General features: G+C 46.7%; 1 protein-coding gene across 1 annotated transcript in view; it reads left to right on the top strand.

The window, feature by feature from the left end:
- DNAH2 (dynein axonemal heavy chain 2) overlaps nucleotides 1–23,292 on the top strand; it is a 3,498,763-nt gene that overhangs the window by 1,236,115 nt on the left and 2,239,356 nt on the right. Inside the window, exon 26 of the mRNA XM_069646273.1 lies at nucleotides 5,161–5,264. Within this exon, the coding sequence (XP_069502374.1) occupies nucleotides 5,161–5,264 (104 nt within the window). The remainder of the gene's footprint in view (nucleotides 1–5,160; nucleotides 5,265–23,292) is intronic.

Genomic DNA, 23,292 nt, shown 5'->3' with positions numbered 1-23,292 from the left:
CCAGCCTTCTGCCACGCCCGCCTCGAGTTTGGAGTTCCTAGAAAAAGGGAGAAAGAAGGAGAAAAGGTTAGAACAAGAGCAATACCTTTTGATCCTTACCTGAATTCCCAATCCATCGCGCCTTCGAGCTGGAAGAAAGAAGCTATTTATGCGCGTCGCCTCGCCTACTGCAACGCCTCGCTGAACACACCAGCCTTCGCAGCATCTTCACATTCCACTGCATCCTCCTGTATGTTCCCGACGCACTCCGGCACCTAAGGAGAAGACAAGAACAGCAAGGTGAGCCAAGGGAATACACATAGGAATATTAGTTACCCCCCCATAGACTTACCTGATTTTACCACCGGGGGTACTATTCCTCTTCACGGGTAGGGCGCAGCTTCCACTGCATCTTCGCCGAACCCCTGCCCCTAAGGGGAAACAAAAGGACAGCAAGGTGAAACAAAGGGGCTAACAAGGGGAACCCTCCTCACCACAGTAGACTTACCTGATTTTTACTGCTGGAGGTATTATTCCCCGAGACTTCATACTTTCTCTCAGCGCCTGAATAAAGGAGAAAGCAACAGGTTACATATTGACATTATTTTATCGAACTGTGTTGGAAAATACAAATCCTTACCAGACTACTACCGGTTGCCACGAGGAACTCTTCATTAGGGTCAAGCTGCAACCTGCAAGGAATCGGACAAGAGTGAAAGTCAGGCATTTGAACTCTTACGAACTTTATACTTACTGCGTCTTGCCGGGAATCTGAGTCAATATTGTTCTGGAACTCACCAATTCCTTTGAGCCAGTGAAGAAACTGGTTATCAACGCGCCCCTGCGCTCAATGCAGGATGGAGAGCTCATCTTTTCAAACCATCAGGTGTGACTATAAGAGGGGACATCAAAGGTGATCTGTGGGGAGAAGAGCAGGGGTGGGGGGGATTTACGCTCAACTCCACGGGTGGTTAATTCCCTTTCTCCATTTGCAGAAGAATATTCCTACGGGCCAAGCAAACGAAGCTAGGTGGGCCAGTCCAGTCCGTCATCTCGGCCCTACGCGTCACATTGGTGGAGACCGCAGCTGTCCAGTTCCGATCGACGCCTCTGTGAGAGCCAGGTGAGCGTAACAGTTGCCGCTGATTTCTGTTGTACATGAGACCCTCCCCTCCTGATAACCAAGCTGGGGAGAGACGCGTGTCTCTGTGGTACCAACCTTGACTTGAAGGAGAAGAAAGCCAGTGAGTCGAGAGTAGAGCTGATAAGAAACCAAACTGAGTTGAACGATAAATAGCCAACGGCTACAATGAACTTCGAAAAGCTAAAAGAATACTATTGATGAAAGAGGGGGAAAACCAGCAACAGAGGCGTCCAGAACCACGTGGGTGCTTAGGCAGGAAACTCTGAGTGATCACCCGATGGTAGAAACTACTGTATCCAGAAGCCCTTGTCATACAGGGGTCTTTTAAAATCCTCTGTACCGTCGAAAGACTTTGACCGACAGATGATTGCAAAGCTATGGGAAATGAATCCTGCATGATGAAATCAGTATATGAACTGTGTGTCTGTTAGGCAAAGTTTGTATGCAGTACCCTCTGGGACCACTACACACAACTATGACAACAGGTTTAAGAAAAACAACCTTTGGTATAAGTCTGTACCACACAGTTTTTGGTAGCGAGCTGAGCAGCCTGGCTTATCTCAAGAGGGAATATGCGCTTGTAATGAGGTTACACAGAGGTCTACAATCACAAGTATTCAAATAGACTCTTATACTCAAGGTTTCTTGGTAAAACACTTATTAATTTATTACACAGTCAGTTAGAAAACATTCACTAAAAGGAGGCAATCAATATCACACAAAAATATACTAGAGTACGCTATCAGGTTTTTGATGCATTTAAACTACTTTGAAGGAGGAGCAACATGGCATTCAGAACATTTGAAGTAGGAGCAAAAATGCATAAGTTAATAAAACGAATGATAGTTACTCTTAAACAGTGCAAATAGTTCGAGTTCACTAGAGGAGCTGTTCCAATGCAATAGGTAGGCCCAAGTCAATGGGCTAGAGTCTTGTATAAGTAAAATGGTTCTGGTAGTTTAAATGGAAAAGTCTTTGCCACGGTTCTCAGAAGTAGTTCATAGACGGAAAATTCATATGTCGGGTCACAAGCTAACTAGGCCTGCAAGTTTCCAAAGTTTCACACACTTTCGCAGTGAGAGGTAACTTCTCTCGGTCAGGTTTTCACAGTACCTTAGATTGAAGAAAAAAATGCAGCTGAGGACTCCTGCAGATCTCGCTGTTCCTGAGCCTCACTCGTGGGGACAAGAGGAAGGACGTCGGCGGACTCATGCACTGCACAGAGACTGATCACAAACCTGGCAAACTGGCAAATTTCGATTCCGGTAGCTGTCGTCAAGCACACAAACTAGTGTCCTTCTCCCTGGCTATTCAGTTTCCTGCTGCACTATGAAGAAAATACAACCAGCTCCAAGAATGGTATTGAGGTGACTTACGAATTGTTTGGTCCCACCAACTCAAAGGAAGAAGTCGTCCTTGAAGGGCTTCTCTGTCAAGATGAACTTGGCAATTAGGACCTGCAGCAGGGCTTCACCGGCTTCACCGGGCAAACCAACGGTCCAGGAGTTGCAACAACTGTCCTCTTCGAGCTTGTCTTTGGTTCTGTCATTCCAGTGGTTGGATCTGCCTTCCAAGCCAAGAGACTCACCTTTTAAACAGTTTTTCCCCATTCATTCCAGCTTAGCTGCCACTCGCCCAGCAGGGTGGCTGTCCTTGCTGGACAGTCAGCCAGCCAATCACACCAGAGTGTATTTGGGTCTCCTAGGAGACTAAGCACAGGGAGTTTCAGGCACCTCCCTCACTTGCTGCCCACCCCAGACACTCAGGTGCCAGAGGCAGTTTTCAGTCCTGAAGCCCACCAAAGACGTAGGAACAAAGGGACCAAACCTAGTTTGGCATGCAGAGACAAACTCTAGAAGGACCTTGCCAAAAGGAAATGGCATAAAAAGAAGACCGAGACCCATTTAAACAAAGGAGGATCAGATGCCATCTTGGAAAACATGCTCCTGTGATTTAACGCTACCGCGGTCGGGAAAAATCATGGTAGTTTTTTGTAAAACCACTGCCACCTGCCATTTCAAGAGGAAAGGGTAGCATTGGACTGCTATATGAGTTTCTAGACATAGGGGATACTAGGTAACCCCTACAGCACTCTATTGTAAGATAAGGTGTGCTTGGTCTAGGAATTTAAAAAGACTAGTTTAATCAATTTAACTTTACTTTCTCTGGGAAACAGTAGTTTATCCCAGAGAAGGTATTTAAACCTTGGGACAGCCTAAAAGGCCCCCCTGTGTCAATGCTCTGAGGGTGCTGTGTGACACACATGAAAAGATGATGCCCATGGAGTTGTCTAAAACTCCATACGTTCAAAGTCCAGCAAAAGAGGTGGGGGTCTCTAAGGTAGAGAGGAATTAGCACATTTTGAGAATTCTCCCTAACAGTGTCGTATAGGTTGGCAACAGTGAACCTGGCGGAGAGATGCTAATGAGAAGGTACGAAGTCTAAAGTCCCTCAGTGAACTGTCTGTAAAAGTTTGCGAGAGTGAACCCGGCAGAAGGAAGCCGACAAAAGTGGCAAAGCCCGGAGAACTGTTTAAAAAGACATCAATATTCGTGAAAGTATCTTCTTTAAAATGACAATGTCGGCAATGTTTGGAGTCCTGAAAAGTATTAGGAGGCATCTGGCTAGGAAAGAAGCTGCTCTGGATGCCCTGCAATGGGAGGGAGGGCAGTGCCCTGATATAATCCTCCACCTCAAGACACAATTGGCACTAGAAATGCTCACCCGACTTCAATTAGTCGAACTTGAAATTCTGAATTTTGTTCCCATAAAGAACAACCAGTCTCAAGGAACTTGGAAAAACCTGCATGAAAGATTTAACCATCAGTCCCTCATGTGAAACACATAAACGTCAACTCTCGGCTGCTACTACTTAACCCAGTTACACATGTACAGTATTATTTTAAGATGACTGCCGATTTTACTCGTTTACAGTGCGGTCCTGCAACAGCTGTCAATACGAGTGCTCTGGCTTTAAAATATGGTCTCTGCGAACCCAACCGGTTAATGCTGTCTGCCTATCGCTGTCCATGTGTTATTGGGTTAAGAAGTAGCAGCCGGAAGTACAGGTTTTCTGTGTGTTTCTATCTATTGTATAATGTTGTTAATTCAACATTAAAGTTGGAGTCATTTTATTTTTTCATGTTTACACTTGTTTTCCTCTTTACTTTCAGTGTTCTTCATTTTTGTGTACCCCATATTTAGTGTATTTATTGATGCTATTCTTAACATTCATCATGATAATCTGGTGCACACATTTTATAGTCACTTAATATCAAGCTACAATTTCAGGAATGTAATCCTTTCAAATATTTTTTAGGGAAAAAACAACAAACATGAGGTTTTGTATAGATCAATCTGTAGTGTATGTTTTATTCTAAGAGAGGTATCACGGTTGAAACATCTCATGTATTTATTTGCTGTTTAATGGAAACCAATGTCCAAAGATATAATTTGCAAAATTGTAGCTTTTCAAGTTTAAGGTGAAGAGATTATTACATTCCCAGTTAAAAACAAGTACACCTCATGCACGGTATATGCTGCTGCTTGTGCCTTTTGGAGCACTAAGAATTAAATATCAGGAGACGTTCTCCTCTGAATATGACTATTTTATAGCAGTGAAATCACCCCCCCTACTCCCAAAGACAACTGCATCAAAAATTGCCTTTTTGGCAAGCATTCGAGGCAGAATTCTAAAGATGTGTTTTACATATGATACTCTCCCGCAACCTAGCATCTGAGCATCAAAACCCTAGAAAAACTGAGACTAGTGGACTCCAGAAAGCAAGCAACATTATATATAGCATAAACATGTACTAGATTGTGCTCATCTAATTCATGTGATAAGATGAAGAGGGTCCTAGTATCTCTAAATTCTGCCCCCAGAAGAGACAATAACGTTCTCTGACTCTAGTTAATCACCAGCACTGAATAACTACATTTTACAGGTGAGTAGCTGTCTTATGTTGACATCACGCTAATTAAGAAGCTTGTCATTTTCCATTTCGCTCCTAACTCTGTGACTGTTCTATTTAAAGGATAAGAACTGGGAAGTGGTGGACACTTCAAAGAACAAGATAGATCAGTTTAAAAGGACAATGCCACTGATCGCAGCCTTGAGGAACCCAGCATTGCGAGAGAGGTAAGAATGGACAAATACAAATGAAAGGATAGGCTGGAACTGTGCAGAAGTTATATCTTTTCGAGTGCAATGTGCGCATTACTAAAGTGCAGTGCAGTTCAGGGATGGATGCTGTGCAGTTTGTGCACCAACAGCCTTATTTGCTTTTTTAAGCTCAAATAGGTTTTTGTAAATATCACCTTTATGCGTAATGGATTCTCAACCAGTTGTTGATTGGTACTGAAAATAAACATATATACCATACTCGACTCTTCTCACTCACAAGGACCTTGAGTTTTGCACATCTGCTCTTGCCGGGTTTGCCTCCAACATAGAGAGGTCAATCCTTTAAAATATACTGGAACTTTCACACCTCTGAGCCCACCCCTTTCCCTGTCGGCATCCTTTAAGGAACCGTCATTGGACTTCTGCTCTTCGCCCGCTATTCCTCTGCTCTAGGAAGACTTATCTCATCCTTTGACGTTCACAATCAACTTTTAGCCAATGACACTCGCATTTCTTTTATTGCCTTTCCCTCCTTTATCACAGCCATCGCGGAACAGATTACGTGCTGTCTCACTGAAATTGGTCACTGGATGACTCATACCTCATGCTGGACTCTTAAAAAACAAATGTCATCTTTTGCCCAGCTTCCAGTGCTATCCCTACCCACCTCTCTCATATCTCCTTCCCACCTGACCTTCTTGCTCTCTCAGCCAAAGCTTGCAGACCCCACTTTGATAGATAACTAAGACTGAAACAATTCATCACTACCACTGCCTCTACTGCTCCTGCATTCCTTCCTCTAGACAACATCCTCAACTTTGCTACCTGTGCTCTCTAAAACCTACCTAGATGCTCCACCACCTACAACATGCTGGTTGCCTCTCCATGCACAACCACTCTCTTTTCAAGTTCCTTCTACTAGCCTACAAAGCTATCAATGATCCTCAGTACCTGGATGGTTATATCTCAGTTTACTCACCTTTTCCTGCATGGGGTCTAGCATGGATTTACATGCTCATTAATATCCCCGTCGTCAGGCTGGGAATCCTCAGTAAAAAGAAAGCAGTTTAGCTTTTTTTTTTTTTACTTTTGTTTATTGGCAGAAAGTTAAGACAGGTACAACATAAAATCTATAGCAATAATCAAACAATCAATATCGCATCACAAAAGGCAGCACAGCATGGCTGGGCACAACCTCTCAGGAAGAGGACGATTAGTGTCTTGGGTTGGCACAAATAGAACAAAAGGAAGGAGAGTTACAATGTTCCTGGCGTAGTAGGCCATACTAGTGGAGGGGTAGAACTCCACTCCACTTCGTCTCTATTGTTCAGGTAGCTGCAGAATTCCGACCACACGTTTTTGGGGCGTGATGTGAGTGGCAAGGTTCCAATGTATTCCTCTTCGCACATTTGTATCCAGGTGAGGGCTTTGAGCCACATCGTGAGGGTGGGGGGGTTATGGCGCTTCCAACTTTGCAATATACATCTTTTATCAACAATGGCGCTCACATTTAAGAACTTAGACATTTTCCTTACATTTTCTCCCTCCCATATACCAAACAGGGCAAGTGGGTCCATCTCCATCGGGGAACCAATTGTTTCAGAGAGCGCCTCCGACACAGCCACCCAGTATGTGTTGATTGCAGGGCAGGAACAGAACATGTGTATTATGATCTGCCTTGGAAGATTTGCATTTAGGGCATGTGTGAGTCGGGGTACCTGTGAATTTTGCCACTCTATATGGTGTATAGTAGAGCCTGTTGAGGAGTTTGAATTGTATGCAGCGGAATCTGGCGCTAAGGGAGACCATGCGCGTATGTGCGCACATTTTGCCCCACAGTTCTTCGGTTATTTCCATTTCAAACTCCCTAGCCCATGCTTCACGTGGTTTGAGGGACCCAGGCACTATTTGTACAAATTGGATATTATACCCTTGGAGCCTGCGGAGTTTGCTATGTATCGGAGTTCGGGTGATTCTGGGGGCTCCTCTGGGTATGAGGGCCACATAGCTCGAACCGCAGCCCTGAGCCTGTAGTATTGTAACATTTCGAGCAGGGAGTTGGAATGTTCTGGACGCCATGTTTGAGGGGTGACAAACTTACCATCAGGGAAGCTCGATAGCCGAGATTCTCCCAGTGTCGTAAGAGGTGTTGCTCGTGTGTGGAGGGGAGTCCGGGAAATTGCCACATGGGAAGCCACTTCTAGTACGGATGTCGCTCCTGCTCGGAGCACAGGACACTATTCCAAGCCCTGATCGTGGTGGCCACCTGGTCTGCCTGGGCGTCTGTTTGGAATGTGCGGTGCAATAATAGGGTCATGATGTTGGTCCCACCCCCCGTCAATTTCTCAAGTTTCACATGCGGGGGCGGATTCTGAAACACATACCAATGAGAAGCGTGTTGGGCCTGCACCGCATTCCAGTATAGATGTAGGTCTGGGGCTGCAGGCCCCCGTTTATCATCTGGCAAGGTCATATGCTGCCACTTCCTGCGGACCGACCCCGAGTGCCAGAGAAATTGGGGGCACTCCAAGTGGAGTCTCTTAAAGTATTGCATCCCGGGCCAGACTGGTATGTTAGTGAAGACGTAGAGGAGCTTAGGGACCACTATCATCTTTATTATAGAGAGTCTGCCCGCCGGGGATAGCGGCTTATTGCACCAGTTGGCAAACTTGGAAGTGACGAGCTGTGCCACAGCCTCATAATTGTCAGTTAGTAGGGAAGGTTTGATTAGTGTCACCCGGACCCTGAGATACCTAACTCCCTCCGGTGACCAGCGTAGGGGGTACTCACATGTTGGTTGTTGAGTTGCTGCAGTGAGAGGGAAAATCTCAGATTTAGAATAATTTATTGTGAAACCGGAGTACGTGCCTATTTTGGTAATGTCACGGATGATCGGGTCCAGCTATGTGGAGGGGTTTCTGATATATAAGAGCACGTCATCCGCGTAAAGTGAGATGATTTCCGGTGTGTCAATTAACCGAATACCTTTATTGATGTGGCGCCCTCTAACATGGTCAGCCATGGGTTCGATGGCGAGTGCAAAGAGGATGGGGGAGAATGGGCATCCCTGGCGCGTACCACGGTGTAGCGTGATGGGAGAGGAGGGAACAGAGTTTACAAGGACCCTAGCTAGCGGACCCGTATGTAGGAGCTTTATGTAAGAGACCATATTTGGGCCCACTCCCATTTTCTCCAGAACAGCCCATAAATATTGCCACGAGACCATATCAAAAGCCTTTTGGGCATCTATTGTTACCGCCACAGCATCAGTGTTTGGGTCGATCCTGGCCACCACATTAAATAGGCGGCGGATGTTGAGTGCCGTGGATCGGCCGGGAATGAACCCACTCTGGTCTGCATGGACCATGTGGGACATGAAAGGGAGAAATCTGTTTGCGATTATCTTGGCAAAGATTTTCATGTCAGTGTTAATGAGGGACAAGGGCCTATAGGACCCGCACTCCTCTGGGGGTTTTCCAGGTTTGGGGAGGACTGTTATTAAGGCTTCCCTTAAGGAGGGGGGAGGATGTGTAATCGAAGCGCCTTGGCCCAGACCCCGCGTAGCGCTGGCGCCAGTGCGGCCACTTGCTCCTGGTAGAACTCACAGGTGAGCCCATCCGGACCAGGAGCCTTGTTTTTGGGAAGGTCTGATATCACCTGGACTATCTCATCCAAGGTGAACGGAGCCTCCAGACGTTCTCTGGTGTCCTGGGAAATAAGGGTCATAGGGATGTTTTCCAGGAGGTCGTCCAAGTCCTGGACTGAGTGTTCAGGCTGGGGACCATATAAATTGGCATAGAAGCTAGCAAATGTGTCAAGAATGGATTGGTCCGACCAGTGCCTCTGTCCCTGCTCGTCTATAATGCAATCAATTCGGGTGTTACCACCCTCCGCTCGCACCAGCCTGGCCAGGGTTCTACCCGGTCTGTCTCCCTCTCCATATCTGCGGGCGGCAATAGGGCGAGCATGGTATTGCACCTCACTCATAGCATGTGACTCAAACTGTTCCAGCTCAGCTCTGATCCCCGCTAGGGTCATCGGGGACGGAGTGGCGATGTATTCCCGTTCAAGGGCCTTGAGTTTAGTTTCAGAATTATTTAGGGCTTGCCTTATGGCTTTCAGGACACCTGCTTCCCTAGAGATGCACATCCCCCTGATGTAAACCTTAAATGACTCCCACCTGACCCCTTCAATTGTGTCAGATGCGCTGTTTTTTTCAAAGAATGTGGTTATGTCAGCTAATATCTCAGCTTTGAAGACAATGTCAGACAGGGCGGCAGACTTAAAGCACCAGGCGGGTCGCGACGGCATTGTGTTGCCGAGCTGGATTTGTAGTAGCACAGGGGAATGGTCAGATAACGCACGTGCAAGGATCCTGACATCTGAGACTCTACCCACTAAGTTGCCACACAGGAGGAATAAATCAATTCATGAGGAACTATCATGTACTGTTGAATAGAAAGTATAGTCCCTTTCATGAGGGTGGAGCGTCCTCCATATATCGTGTAAATTTAGAGAGTCCATGTGTATGAGGAGTCGCCTGGCTGTACCAGTTGTGGCTCTGCAAGTGGTCGTTGTTCTGTCTAGGATATTATCGAGTATCAGATTCATGTCCCCCCCCCATATGATGGAGACATCTAGATATCTCATTAGAATGGCGGTCACATTGTCAAAAAACTCGGGGGAGTCAGTATTGGGAGCGTATAGGTTGACCATCAAGCATTCCTCATGAGCTAAGGTACAGTGTAGAATCACATATCTGCCTTCCGTGTCAATGTGAGACGTGCGGAGTGTGAAGTTTAATGACTTATGGATAAGGGTCAGGACTCCCCTAGCTTGAGTGGAGTATTGAAAATAATATCTATTGAGACCCCAGGAATGTGCTATGTTAGACGATAAGTGTTTCAGAGCGTGTGTCTCCTGTAATAGGAGGACCTTGACCCCGTGCCTTTGTGCATAGGCCGTGATCCTACGAGCCTTCGTGAAATTTGTCAGCCCCCAAACATTCCAAGTCATCATTTTAACCGCCATACTGCCAACCTACGGAACATCCCAAGCAAAGGATCTGTCACTGATCACCGCCGTGTGTGCTGCAACAGCACAAGAGTGCCACCCTTTAGAGCCGTCTTAACTTCTCTGCCATTTTGTATATAACCTATCCCAACTTCTTCACCCCCCACCCTCACCGCCCTGACCCAACCAGCAGTGTGTAAACACCCACCCTCAAAATGAACAACTGTGCGCCATCCCCAACTCGGCAGCGCAGGGGAAATCGCCCAACCAGGGCCGAAACATAAACATTTAGACTCAGAGGGGATTGCAGCTGCAGTGGGGGCTGCCGCTGCCGTTCTGCTCACATGTGCTAATACCAATCTCGATGATACCATATAGGGCTAAAGATCAGCTGATGAACAAACGGTTGCATAGTGAGGATACTAAGCATAGCTCGTTGCGATGGGTGAATAATGGGCGGACAGGGAGAAGGATAAACATACTGTGGTTAGACAACAGAAAGAATTATGATCGGCTGATGTGCCACAGGTACAAGTAATAACAATTACGTTCCAAGGTATAGGAGGCTAAGCAGATGTTGCAAGGGGCCAATGTATTTCCGTGAGGTCTGGCCTCACGAAGTTCAGACCTGGCGTACAGTATTGTAGTCTGGGGAGCTAAGGATGTGCCCCCTCACAGCGCTTGTGTTTTTGACGCGCTGGTGTATGGGCAATTCCAGGCCCAACAGAGGACGGAGAGGGGGGGCCCTCGCCCCAGCAAGGAGGGAGTCAATAGGCAGGCCTCAGCCACTGAGGTCCGCCGTAGGGGGGCCGGGGCGCCAGTGCTAGTCATCCATAGGTTCCTCAGGGGGATCCCCAAACGGGATATGTGCCTCGATAAACTTGAGGGACCGTGAAAAAGTATAGTTTATTGCGGTGAGTGAATTTTAGGCGAGCTGGAAAGAGCATAGCATAATCAATTTTCCTATCTCTTAGCATTTTTTTCACCCCTCCAAATTGCCGTCGCTCCATCTGCACCCCCACCGAGAAGTCTGGGAATATCCTGATGATTTGCGAGTCTAGCCTTAACTCCCCCTTCTCTCTGGCCAGCCGAAGTATGTGGTCCCTATCCTTATAACTCAGCAGTTTGGCAATTATTGGTCTAGGGAAATCCCCTGTTTTAGGCCGGGGTGCCAGTGAGCAATGTGCTCTTTCAATTGTGAAGAAAGGTGAGAGCTTGGGGTTGTCGAGGGGATCTTTGATAAGTTGTTCGACTGCAAGTTCCATCCGACCTTTTAGCGCGGATTCAGGGACCCCCACTATCCGTATATTATTTCTGCGAGATCTTGATTCAAGGTCGTCGCACTTAGCTTTGACCTGTTCATGTCGCGGACCAGCACAGTGACTGTATTTTGCAGGGTATGAACATTGTCCTCGCCGGCCCCTATCCTCTGCTCCGCCTCGGCAATCCTGGATCCATGCTGGTCGAGTTTAGCTTCTAGGGAAGCTACATTTGCATTTATATCGTCCAGTTTTTCATGAAAGGCTGCAACGTTTTTGGCCATGGACTCCATCATCGCCGTCAAGTCTGGGTGTGGGGGGGTCCTGTGTTGTGGAGGGGGAAGCCTGGTCTGGCCTGGGCGCAGCTTTGGTGAACTTGTCCATGGTGCCCACTTTGCCAGCCCCTTTCGATCTATTGGGCATTGTTGTGGTGGGGAGCCGCGACCAGGTTGATTGGAAGGCGGCGGCCGCGCACCAGACGATCCAATTGGGGAGCGGTAGCAGGCCACGAGGTGTGCCGTGTATATAGCCCAAGATAGATGGTACTGGAGTTTACCCCAATGGGTTGGCGGTGAGCAGCCTGTGGCTGGGTGGTGAAAGTGGAGCAACCGTGCGCAGGGAGCCGGGCGGCAGACTATTTAATGGGGGCTCCATAGGTGCGCAGCCGCCGCTGCAGCCACGATGAGTTTAGAGAGCCGGGGGGACCAGGCAAGTTCCCGCGTGGCAGTGTGGCCCCGAGGTATGAAAGGGTGTGGTAGGCCTGAGCAGTGAGTAGGATGGGTGGGGGGGACCCCAGCAAGGTGAGGCGGTGGTGCTATTGCTGCTAGGTGTCCTGATGGAATGAGGCGCTTACCACCTCGATGTCACCCCACCAGTTGCGCCTCGGCTGTGGGAAATTAGCAGCTCCAGAATATGGGGGTCCCCCAAGGCGGGGCAGGCCTCAGGAGGTGATAGCCGGGGGCAGTCTACCGCCACCGATGCCCACCTCGCCGGCCTGGTAGATTCCCACTTAGCCAAGCGCGGGAGGGTCTGGCAGCACGCCGGCCAGGAGATCCAGAAGGTGGCAAAGGGGGGTTTGTCTGGTTCCGGCAGGCGGATCCGCAGGCACAACGGTCCGGCAAGCTGGGGGAGGCAGGGCAGGCCCCGGGTAGCCAGTCTCGCCTCAGGTTTGTCAGGGTTCACTGGGCGAAGAGCGAGCCGCTGGGTAGTTGGGTGGGGGGGGCCAGCGGGGTGAAGCGAAGAGAGATAAAGAGGCCCCCAGCACTCACCTTGCAATCTCGATGGCGGCTGGATCCGCGCGACCTCGAATCCCCGAAAGTGTTCCAGGCGGGAGCGGGCCCGGACCATGGGTCGATGGGAAGGCCAGCGGCTGGATGCGAGGCGAGGCAGCGCCGTCCGCCCACTACAGCAGCCCGCGGCAGAGGCCGGGCACCCGCACCGGTGAAGCATGCCGCCGGGGGCCTCGTCATAGATAAATGCGGGGGGCCGCCAACAGCACTCCGCGGCCGATGCAGGTCAGCACCGCCCATGTATCTGGGCCGCCGGGGTGGGAGAGCAAGCGTGTTCTTCACTCCCCCATGCCCCAACCGGCTGCTCACAGGGCCAGCGCCTCTGGCCGTGGAACTCGTCCGAATCAAGCTTCAGTTCCGATCAGGGGGCAGGTCCCCGTGACTTCTGAGCACCCCGGGAAACTTGCAGCAGGCAGCCCCAGGCACCCGACAGCTCGGCGCCACCAGGCGGGGAAATGTGGTCAGCGGCCGTGCGACAGTGCCGGCGAGGGAAGGCCACAATCCGCCGCGGAGTCGGGATGCCGCTTCACGGTTTGCCGGCTCCGATTTTCCTCGTAGTTTCGTCCACAGGACGGGGAGGCTGTCAGAGGAGAAATCTTGACCAAGATGGTATATAATGTCACGGATGAGTGCCGATTTTAGTCGGATTCAGGTGAGCAGGAACGGAGCATACAAACTAAGCAGCCATTTCCTAGGCTGCTCAACAGCGCCCCCCCAGAAAGCAGTTTAGCTTTAAACTTAAAACTGCTTGTCTCCTCTATAGCCTCTCAGTGACCTTTGGGTCACACTGCCCACAGCCAATGACACTCCTTCTCCTTAACCTTGCTGGCCATCTTCAGATTTTACTGCACATTTCTAGTGTTGGGAGTCCTAATGCTTTGCTCCTTGAAAAGCGTAGGTCTTTCGCTTTTTTTCCTGCATTTTTCAGAAGATAACTTCCATCTATTCTTCTACCGTCATGCGGCGACTTGCGGCAGCAGGGACCTGTTGTCGGCAAAGATTTTCTTTCCATCGTTGGATCTTCTTCCCGTGGCGCCAACAGGTTCAGGCTTGGGTCTACATCTCGACACCTCGACCATGACTGATGCTATGAAGAAGAGCCTCTTCAGGACCTGTGACAGCTGCGGCCTGAAGAGCATCTTCGTCGAGGACTGGCACCTCAAGTGACTTTATTGGCTTCACCCTGACCACGACACAAACAGATGTGACATCTGCCAATCCTTCTCGTCGAAGACCAAAAGAGATCGCCACCGGAGGTTGGTAACATGGACCAAGGAGGCAAAGGTTTCTGCCTCTGATGTGGTCTTAAGGCGCAGTCATGCCTCATCCATGGCCAGAGCATACTCCCTCTGGCAAGAAGAGGTCTAGGTCATTTGAGGATGCTTCATCTATGAAGATCCAAAAGAAGGCAAAATCCAACGCTCATCGGCTTCCTCGTCACCATTCTCCACTGGATTACTGGCTGTGAAAATGGCATTCAGAGAACAGCTTGGTCTATTCATAAGCACCACTCTAAACTCAATATCTTGGCAGGTCCTACATGTGAACTTTGAGAAGTCTACGGTTCACATGCTCCAGAGAATCTATTGTTGTGGTGCATATATCAAGATTGAAAACTAATGTTTACTTCCGAGTAGAGACTGTTTTTCATCCTGGACAAGTTTTTGCCCTTCATGAACACCCCTCACAGTATATACTATATCTTCTAGACTCTGTGAGCAAACAGAGAGGGATCAAATCAATAATTCTTTAGGCAGGAAAACCAAAGAAATTGGACTCAGCAGTGTGACTGAACTCTGCGAAGATGAAATTCCCCAAGAGCTGAAACTGCCCTCAACAGACCCCCGTGACGGTCCACTGTGCAACCGCTCTAGCTCTTCTACTACACTCGCAACCCCTGCTGGGGGGAAAGGAATTGAAACAAAATAACAAACTCAGGCACTCCACTTCTCTTGAAATAAAAAAATATTTGTTCTATGGCTTGACTCGCAGTTCTTCAGCTATTGATGTATGCAGATTGATTACCACGTTAAAGATTTATATTTTGGCTGCATTGTATAGTTATATAGTTGAGGAAATTGTACATGCTTTTGATTTTTTGTCATAACTAACACAAACTATTTTATGTGAATTTGGTTTATGATGGGCACTTCATTTTGTGTTACATTATGTTTTGTATTCAGTATTCCCATTTAGAACATTGTTTTATTTTCATAAAACATTGTTATTGAAAACCAAACTTTGAGTTTGTACACTTCATCCTCAAAAATGTGCTAATTCACTCCACCTTAGGGACCCCCAGCAACTTTGTGGATTTTGAGGACTTGATTTTTTTTAACCGCGAGAGAGTGTGACCCTTTTTCCCACTCTCTCATGTATTTTAATGTACATTTTACCTCTGTTTATTTTGGTTATGGAGTCTGACAAACTCCATAGGCATCATCTTTTTCATTGTGACACAATGCAATTTCAGTGCAGTGGCACAGCAAAGTCTTTCATATTTCCTAAGGTTTAAATACCTTCTCTGGGATAAACTACTGTTTCCTAGAGCAGTGAAGTGAAATTGACTTTACTTAGCATTGTAACTTTCTAGACACCGCACACACTAACTTACAATAGTTTGCTGGAGGGGTTACCTAGTATCCCCTTTGACTAGCTTCTCATGTGCACATTTTTATGTTACCCTTTTCTCAATGAATGGCTGGTGGCAGTGGTTTCGTTTTAACTACCGTGGTGTGCATTTACCACGGGCTGTGTGCGCAGCTGCACTAAAGCACCCAAGGAGGCCATTTTTGCCAGAATGGCTCGGTCTTCTTTTTTCTCCATTTCTTTGTGGAAAGGTCCTTCTTGAGATTTACTCTGTGCGCCAAACCGGGTTTGGTCCAATTGTTCGCTTTACCTTTGGCAGGATTCACAAGCCCTCCTCTGGTTCCAGGGTATCTGGAGTGGCTAGGAAGTGAGGGAAGTGCCCGAAACTCACTGTGCTTAGTCTCCCAGGAGACCCAAATGCACTCTGTGGTGATTGGCTGGCTGACTGTCCGGCAAGGACAGCCACCCTGCTGGGTCAGTGACAGCCAGGCTGGAATGATTGGAAGAGAATTGAATAAAAGCTGAGTCTTTTGGCTTGGAAGATAGAGTCGACCACTGGATGAAGGAACCGAAGAAGAACTACGTCTGCTGCAACTCCTGGACCGTGGTTTTCCCGGTGAAGCCCTGCTGCAGTGCCGAAACACCCAGTTCGCATCGACAGAGAAGCCCCTGCAAGGACGTCTTCTCCCTTTGAGTTGGTGGGACCAATCAACTCCAAAGTAAGCCACCTGGACATCCATCTCGGAGCTGGTTGAATTTCCTCAGAGTTGCTGCAGGAAACCGTACAGCCAGGGAGAGGGACACCAGATTGTGTGCGTTACTTTTAAGCTGGCCTAAAGCTTTTGGAAGATCCTCCGGACTCCAACGAAGCAGGACTGACCAAGCCTGAGCCCCCTTAACAGAGTGCGGGACCCCAGAAGCAAGGACAGTCCACCTTGACAGCCAGGAACCGCATTGTTGCTATTTGCGGTAGTTGCTGAAACGCAAAACAGCCACTGAAAGTGAAGTTTGCCGGTTGCAGGTTTTGACACTCCCAATGCATTGCAAGAGTCCCCCGACGTCCTCCCTCTTGTCCCCACGACTGAGGCCCAGGAACAGTGAGATCTGCAGTGAGATCTGCAGAGCTGCACTGGAACAGAGGCCATCAGCTGCATCTTTTCTCCTTTACCAAGGTACTGTAAAACAAGTCTAAGCGAACGTACCTCTTACTGTAGAAGTGCTTGTAACTTCCACAACTCACAAGTCTAATCAGCTTGTGGCCCTACATTTGATTCTTCTTTTCATCAAAGACTCCTAAGAACTTGTACAAAGACTTTTCAATTTATTTATCAGAAGTGCTTCATCCTTTCCAAGACCATTGATTTTGGCTTAGCCTATTGAATTGAATGACTCTTCTAAGAATATCTAAAGGTACTTACCTGCTTTGGAATATTTGCGGCTCTTGTTGTTCTAACAACCTTTGCCTTTAACCAACTTTTAAGAGTATTCTGAATGCCAACAGTAAGATATTAATGTCCCAGCACCCTTGTTACTGAAGTCACCTGTGGGTGTAGGTTGTGTCTGTGGGCCATCCCCAAAGGATCTTGTCTGATTCAGAAACTCAAAGTGTACAGTATTGAAGTATATTTGTGTATTACTATTCTGAAGAATGCTTTATAACTGACTAAATACATTAATAATTGTTTATTCAAGAAACCTTGAGTGTAAGACTTTACTTGAATACCTGTAACTGTGAATCTGTGTGTAACTCCACTACAGCTCACATTTCCCCTCTTGAGATAAGCCTGGCTGCTCAACATGCTACCAAAACGGTGTAGTACAATCTTATACCAAAGGTTGGGTTGCCTATACCTGTAGTCATAGTTGTTTGTAGTGTTCCCAGAGGGTACTGCATACAAACTTTGCCTAACATGGAGTGGACACCACAGCACATAATTGCTAACATTAGTGGTCGCTTGCATGCAATTAACATTCAATGTAAAATAAGGCTGATAATGTTTCCCATGCGAGTAACGTATGTTCTATGAAAAGTATTAAACTGCAGCTGTGTCAAGTATGTATTTCTAGATAACATATTGAAGTATGTATTTCTAGATAACATATTGAGGTGAAGACAAATACACTCTCATTGCCATACCGATTTTCTTTTGCTGGAGTCTGACTGCCGAGCCCCTTTAGCCCACAACACAGCAAGTGGGGGGTCAAAATATAGTTTTGTGTAACTCCTAGCCCAAATGGGACCCTGCTAGGGAGGGGGTTATTCATAAATATATTTAAAAAAGACAAGACACCAGGGGGTTTAAACAGTATCTTTATTCAATGTAAAATGTGTATGTGCTTAACCTTGGACTTACCTGACTGTACCATGTTCCTCACCATGGGGGCCACATGGAATACGGATACTGGGGACAATGGCCTGGTCACCCCTGCCTGTTATAATGGGCTTACTGGGACAGAGTTCTAAAAAAGGAAGAGGTTCACATTGGAGAGTGCTGTTCAGACGAGTGTTAAACAAATTCTGACAACAGGTAGAAGGGGAGTTGGTTCGGCGTGCATGCAGATATTTAGCAGCACCTCTGAGAAGCCTATTAACTCCTTATTTGATATGCTTAACAGCACTGTTTTATCTATGAAGCAATCATAATTGCGCAAAATAAAAATGTTAAATAGGTTACTATTAAAAACCTATTGTGGAAGCTGGTAGCTAGCGTGCTGCAGCCCGAGAGTTAAAGACAACTCGAGGGAGCTGTTTGGCTGCATTTGAGTGAGCCGATAAAACTAATTCCAGACAAAGCATGCTCATAGCTTGTTTGTGAGAACAGTAACTTTATGCCTGTGGTCTCTGTGACATACCATATTCGGAGTGCTGTTAGGTCGGTGTAAAGACTGGAGGGGGTATCTGTATTTCTGCCCTCTATATGGTGGGGTAACGGCACAGAACACTCCAGCCAGGGCTGTCAATTTGGTAGCAATGGACAAGCAACCAGGCTTAAGCTTTCAGGAGGCAATGCAGGCTGGTTCTTAAGTAGAGTGTTTCCTCAAAGCCCTCACAAAGGAATGTCCACACAATATGTTAGGTGATAACACAGCTTCTTTATATAAAATAAGGTTTCCTACCCAAGCATATACAAATAAATAACACTTTGTACATGGAAATACTTTTTCAAAGAATGGCAAATATATACAGTATATGTGGTATGCGAGAAGGTGTTCTCACTGCTGTAACCCGGGGATTCTGCATTTAGGTGGCCAGGGGCAGACCATCGCTTGGGGATTCCAACCCCAGGGGCGAAAAGGCGAGGGAGGATCACCTGAGTAAAGGATCTCGGGGGACCTTGGGGAGAACACCTAAAGGTGAGATATGGTATTCCCCCTCCCTTGCTTCAACTTACCCGAAGTCCTGTCAGCCTTTGTAGGTTACTGTTATATCAACTCCCACAACCTTATCCCTTGTTGGAAAACACACCTGGGATACCAACCAGGACGGAACAAATTCTACCTCACATGACACTGCTGAGGAATACCTCTTCTTTATCAAACACCTTTAAAAAAACAGCTTCTTCTTACTACAGGAGAAAATACCAACCCCACCTTTTTTTGTTCCCCCCTCCCCTTTTTTTTTTTTTTTTTTAACATAATCCGTGCCCCTATCCCAACCTATTTTGCAGGACAATACAACGCCCATGATCCTCACCTTTCCGACTCTTATCATGAAGAGTACCTCTCATCCTTTTCAATGGCTTTGTCCCGGTAATGAGGGCAGGCAAAGTCAGGCCACCGTTTCCAAGCATCCCCACCTGAAACCTGTTAACTTCCCCACCTGGGATAATTGACAGGGCACACAGGTGCACTCTGAGCGAGGCTGGGAGCAAGAAGGGACCAGACTTCAGGAGCTGCTACAAATGTGAGATTGGAGAGCAGAAAGCCAGAGGACTTTACGAGCTGTGGAGAAGTCTCAAGAAAGCCAGGCAAAAGAACTGCACTTGCAACAAGCAGCTGGAGACCGAGCTGGAAGTCGTCCTTCTGGGGAGGTTCGATAAAGCTACGAGTAAAGGAACCTTGAATTCGGACATGCAAACAATATTAAACCACAGCTGGTGAGTTAACAAAAGAGAAGAACAAACGCCTGGTTGTGTTTGCTTGAAATTAACTGTATGAAGGCAAGGTTGTGTGTAATACTGCAACCGTGAGTAAAGAAAGACCCTTTAAAGAGACAGTGTGTTACAATGTACACAGAGTCGTTCTGCTGTTGGATATAACACAGTCGAAAGTCTCTTTGGTAACATACCTGACTATTCAAAGTCCAGACGCAAAAGGGATTGTGAGAAGTAGAAACGTGGATTAAACCTTGCACCCGGTCGAGGGGAACTTATGTGAGCTGGGTAAACACATTGCAAGCATGAGCCCGACTGAGGGAGGCTGATGTGAAAGATATTATGAGTGGCTCGAGGCCAACGTAGAGAAGCCCATAATCTTGCAACTGCAAGTACCAGAAAGCATTGGGGAAAAGTGAATGTAACGATTTTCAAAGTGGTCAGGCATAGTCAGAAGCCAAACCTATGCCGTCTCGAAAGTCTTCGAACAACAAAGCTTGGGGAAGGAAAGACTGCGACTATTAAGATTTTGTGGTGAGACCAAGAAAGCTTGGGGAAGAGTATCCCTGAGATCATTCAGACTATTAAGGTTTTTGTTTTCAAGACGAGGAAGTCTATTAGTGGAAAACATTTTCAACCTTTGGTTTTGGAGAGTCCAAACTAACATTTGATTATGAAACAAGCCTGAACATTCTGTTGACTCGCCCTTAGCCAGAGTGTGCCTCACTGGGAAAAACTGTGCTGTCTAAGTCCCCATTCCTTCCAATCCCATTGTCCCAACGTGAAATCGTGGGCAAGGGATTCATCATTACTTCAAACCCCTTGCAATCCTGATCCTTTTGTTGAGACACTATCCTTTTCATTTTGTATACATTTCCCTTGCACCTTTTTGTATTAGAATTAGGGCAGGCATTTGGTTTATAACTTTTTGTTTTGACTCTACTGACTAGGACTGTTTTACTTTTACTTTATGGTCAGGTTTACTCCCTCTTTAGATATAGGTAGTATCCAACCCTTTGCAAAGTGATAAATAAAGTTGTTGAACTTGCATCTCTTGTTTGTGGCTCTCCTTTTGATACCATGAGTTCATCACAGGTACCACACAATATTTATATTCAGTAAGAAACACACTAATTGCAGACAGTTTTAAATAGGCAGGTGAATTCTTAAGTGAGGTGTATCAGCATGGAATGGGAAAGAAAGGCAGCTTAGTTGTGAACGGTGGCAGAATGCTTTGTTTAGACTAGATATACAATTATGTGTGAAGATCCCCCCCCCCCCACCATCATGGACAACTTGTAAGGGAAAAATTAAGGAGTAACTTATTTTGTCATTTACAGCCCAGTCCAATAATGTTAAATAACCTTTGGATTTCTTTTAAAAGGTTCTGCCACCCCAAAGTACCTAAGAGGCCACATGAGAACAGGATCCAAGACGAATCTGGGACTGCTGGATGACTCCTGAGGCTAAAAGATGCTCTTCCCCGTCAAAATACCTTTGGTGCCTTGGCAGGCGAAGTGGTAGAGTTTCTCGGTTTCACTCAATGATTTCCTCCGAGGATGGACCCGCTTGGAAGAAGGAGCCACTGGGATGCCGAGTCCATGAGAAGAATGGAACCAAAGTATTTCTGAAGTGCAGCAGTTTAAATCTTTGCGGTGCCCTCCTTTGGTCTACAATAGCTCAGACTGTAGAAGTCCTGTGAAGTTGAAACTTGCTGTGGACTCCTTAAATGCTTGACAGATGAGAGTAAGACCCCTGTAACCCTTTGATGACTTCTGGCGGCGACGGGTGCATAGGTAACTTTTGGTCACAGGTTTTGGAATATCAAGGTTTTCTGACTCTCTGTTCTTCGGTGCTGCAGCCGCAGGACAGACCTCTGGATGGCTTCTGGCGACCTGGACTCGACCGCTGGAGTGGACCACGCACCTTCACTAAGTCTGGTACCCTCGGGACGTATTCGTTAGCTTATGGTGGCGGAAAACTCATTGGCGGACCTTCTACTGCTCCCAGCATCTGTAGACTCTCTCTGGCGGGGAAAAAGTGGTCAGTGGTGATGGAAATGATGTCCTATTTTATAATGTTCTTAGGCAGTTTGGAACTTTTGCAGCTCCAGGTGTCCTGCAGACCTATGTCAGGGTACCCCCTCTTCCAGGAGGTAAAGAGCAACAGCTTCCAGCGGTCACGAAATGCACCTCCAGACCCTAGGTGACACCAATGGACTTCTTCAACTCGAGATGTCCGGGCACTCCTCTTCAGGACTCACAAAGACCCCTTCTCCGGACGGCAGGCACAGAGGACTGGCTTCCAGGGTACTTCTGATGAAGAGTAGCAGTTTGCACGATGGTCCCTCATAGCTCAGGGAGAGAGGTCTCCTTCGCAAGTCCTACCACTTTGACTGAGAGGATAAATGATTTTGAACTACAGGAGTTTACAGTCTGACCACCTCCTTGGTTGGAGAGGGAGACACAATTCGCTTTATTCAGAAATAAAGGCATTCCTACTAAAGAAATCAAAATCTTGGATCCATGCACAACAGAATACAGTCCACTTTCTAATAAGTCAAACATATTGGAACTCATCCACCAGTCACCTAACTTGAACATGATCTCATCTAGCGATAATATATTAGTTGAAATACCTTTTACACCCGTAGAAGAAAATTGGGCGGTTATTCATTTTCTTTCACCTATTGTTTTGGAACTCATAGTTGCATGTGCAGTAGAGTTTCTCGAAATGGGCCATGTATTTGTAAGAGTTGAGGAGATTGAAGTGTAGATTGAAGTATAACGGGATTTGAGGGCATATCTCAAATTTTCTGATAATTTGAGAAGTAACCTTTGTACCCCCTGATGGTCTCGGGCATCTGTGCCATATTAACTAGAGGGACCTGGGCATATAGATTCTTGAAATATGACTCAAATAACCTGTTAATTCCCAGTTATCAGTGATCTGCATCTCCGATTCATCCCTTATCGCTGTGACTGTATGACTGGAATCTTGTCCATTCGCTAACCAAGCCAGAATTCCTCCTTACTTATGCCAATATATATACTGGATTGCCCACCAGGACTGATGATCTAATTTCTGCGGGCCCTCTATAACGTCTGTATCACATTAACGGGCTGTCTCCAGCTCTGTACTCTGAACTGGTAACAAACAAGCCAGTGACCTTATTTAATGAACAGATATTTCTTACAGAAACCAATCATGCAGTACCTTCCTTATTTTACCACCCCCCTCGCACAAACAACTTGAAGGCATCCAATATTATTCCCTTAAATTTGACAACATACCCAGCAGATTACTATCAGTTCTCGGATAAACTCACTCACAACTAATATTTCCTCCCAGTGGGTTTGATTTCTTCTATACCTGATAACCTCTGCTTTGAGCTCAGCGGTTTTTTCTTTTCCTTGGGATTGTTGCCGCACTGTTTATCAAATGGGAGTTTTTTTCTTTAACCTTTTCTATCAAATGGTAATAAGACTATTTTCTCTTCCCTGGCAAGTTGCTGAGTTCGTATTGCCTTGACTTTGTTTAATCATGAACCTTTTTTTTAGATTGCTTGCTTCAATTGCATTAGGCAAAATCACCTTGTATGGTTGTATAGTTGAATGTTAATTCTTTGTTTACTTTGGCTATTCTAAGAATACTGATTTCATAACTTTTGATGCATTATGTGAAAACACACCCTCTTTCCGGATTTACTATTAAGAAGGTAGCATTTCTTCTTATCTTCAGAGAAACCTCACTCTTTGCCTTACGCTTCCTTGAAGACCCGCTCTTAATGTAGTCTGTC

The sequence above is a fragment of the Ambystoma mexicanum genome, chromosome 1p, assembly GCF_040938575.1.
Source record: "Ambystoma mexicanum isolate Mex_15411 chromosome 1p, UKY_AmexF1_1, whole genome shotgun sequence".
In the NCBI taxonomy this organism is placed as follows: domain Eukaryota; kingdom Metazoa; phylum Chordata; class Amphibia; order Caudata; family Ambystomatidae; genus Ambystoma; species Ambystoma mexicanum.
Note: the sequence above shows the minus strand (reverse complement) of the source record. Positions and strands in the feature narration are given on the sequence as shown.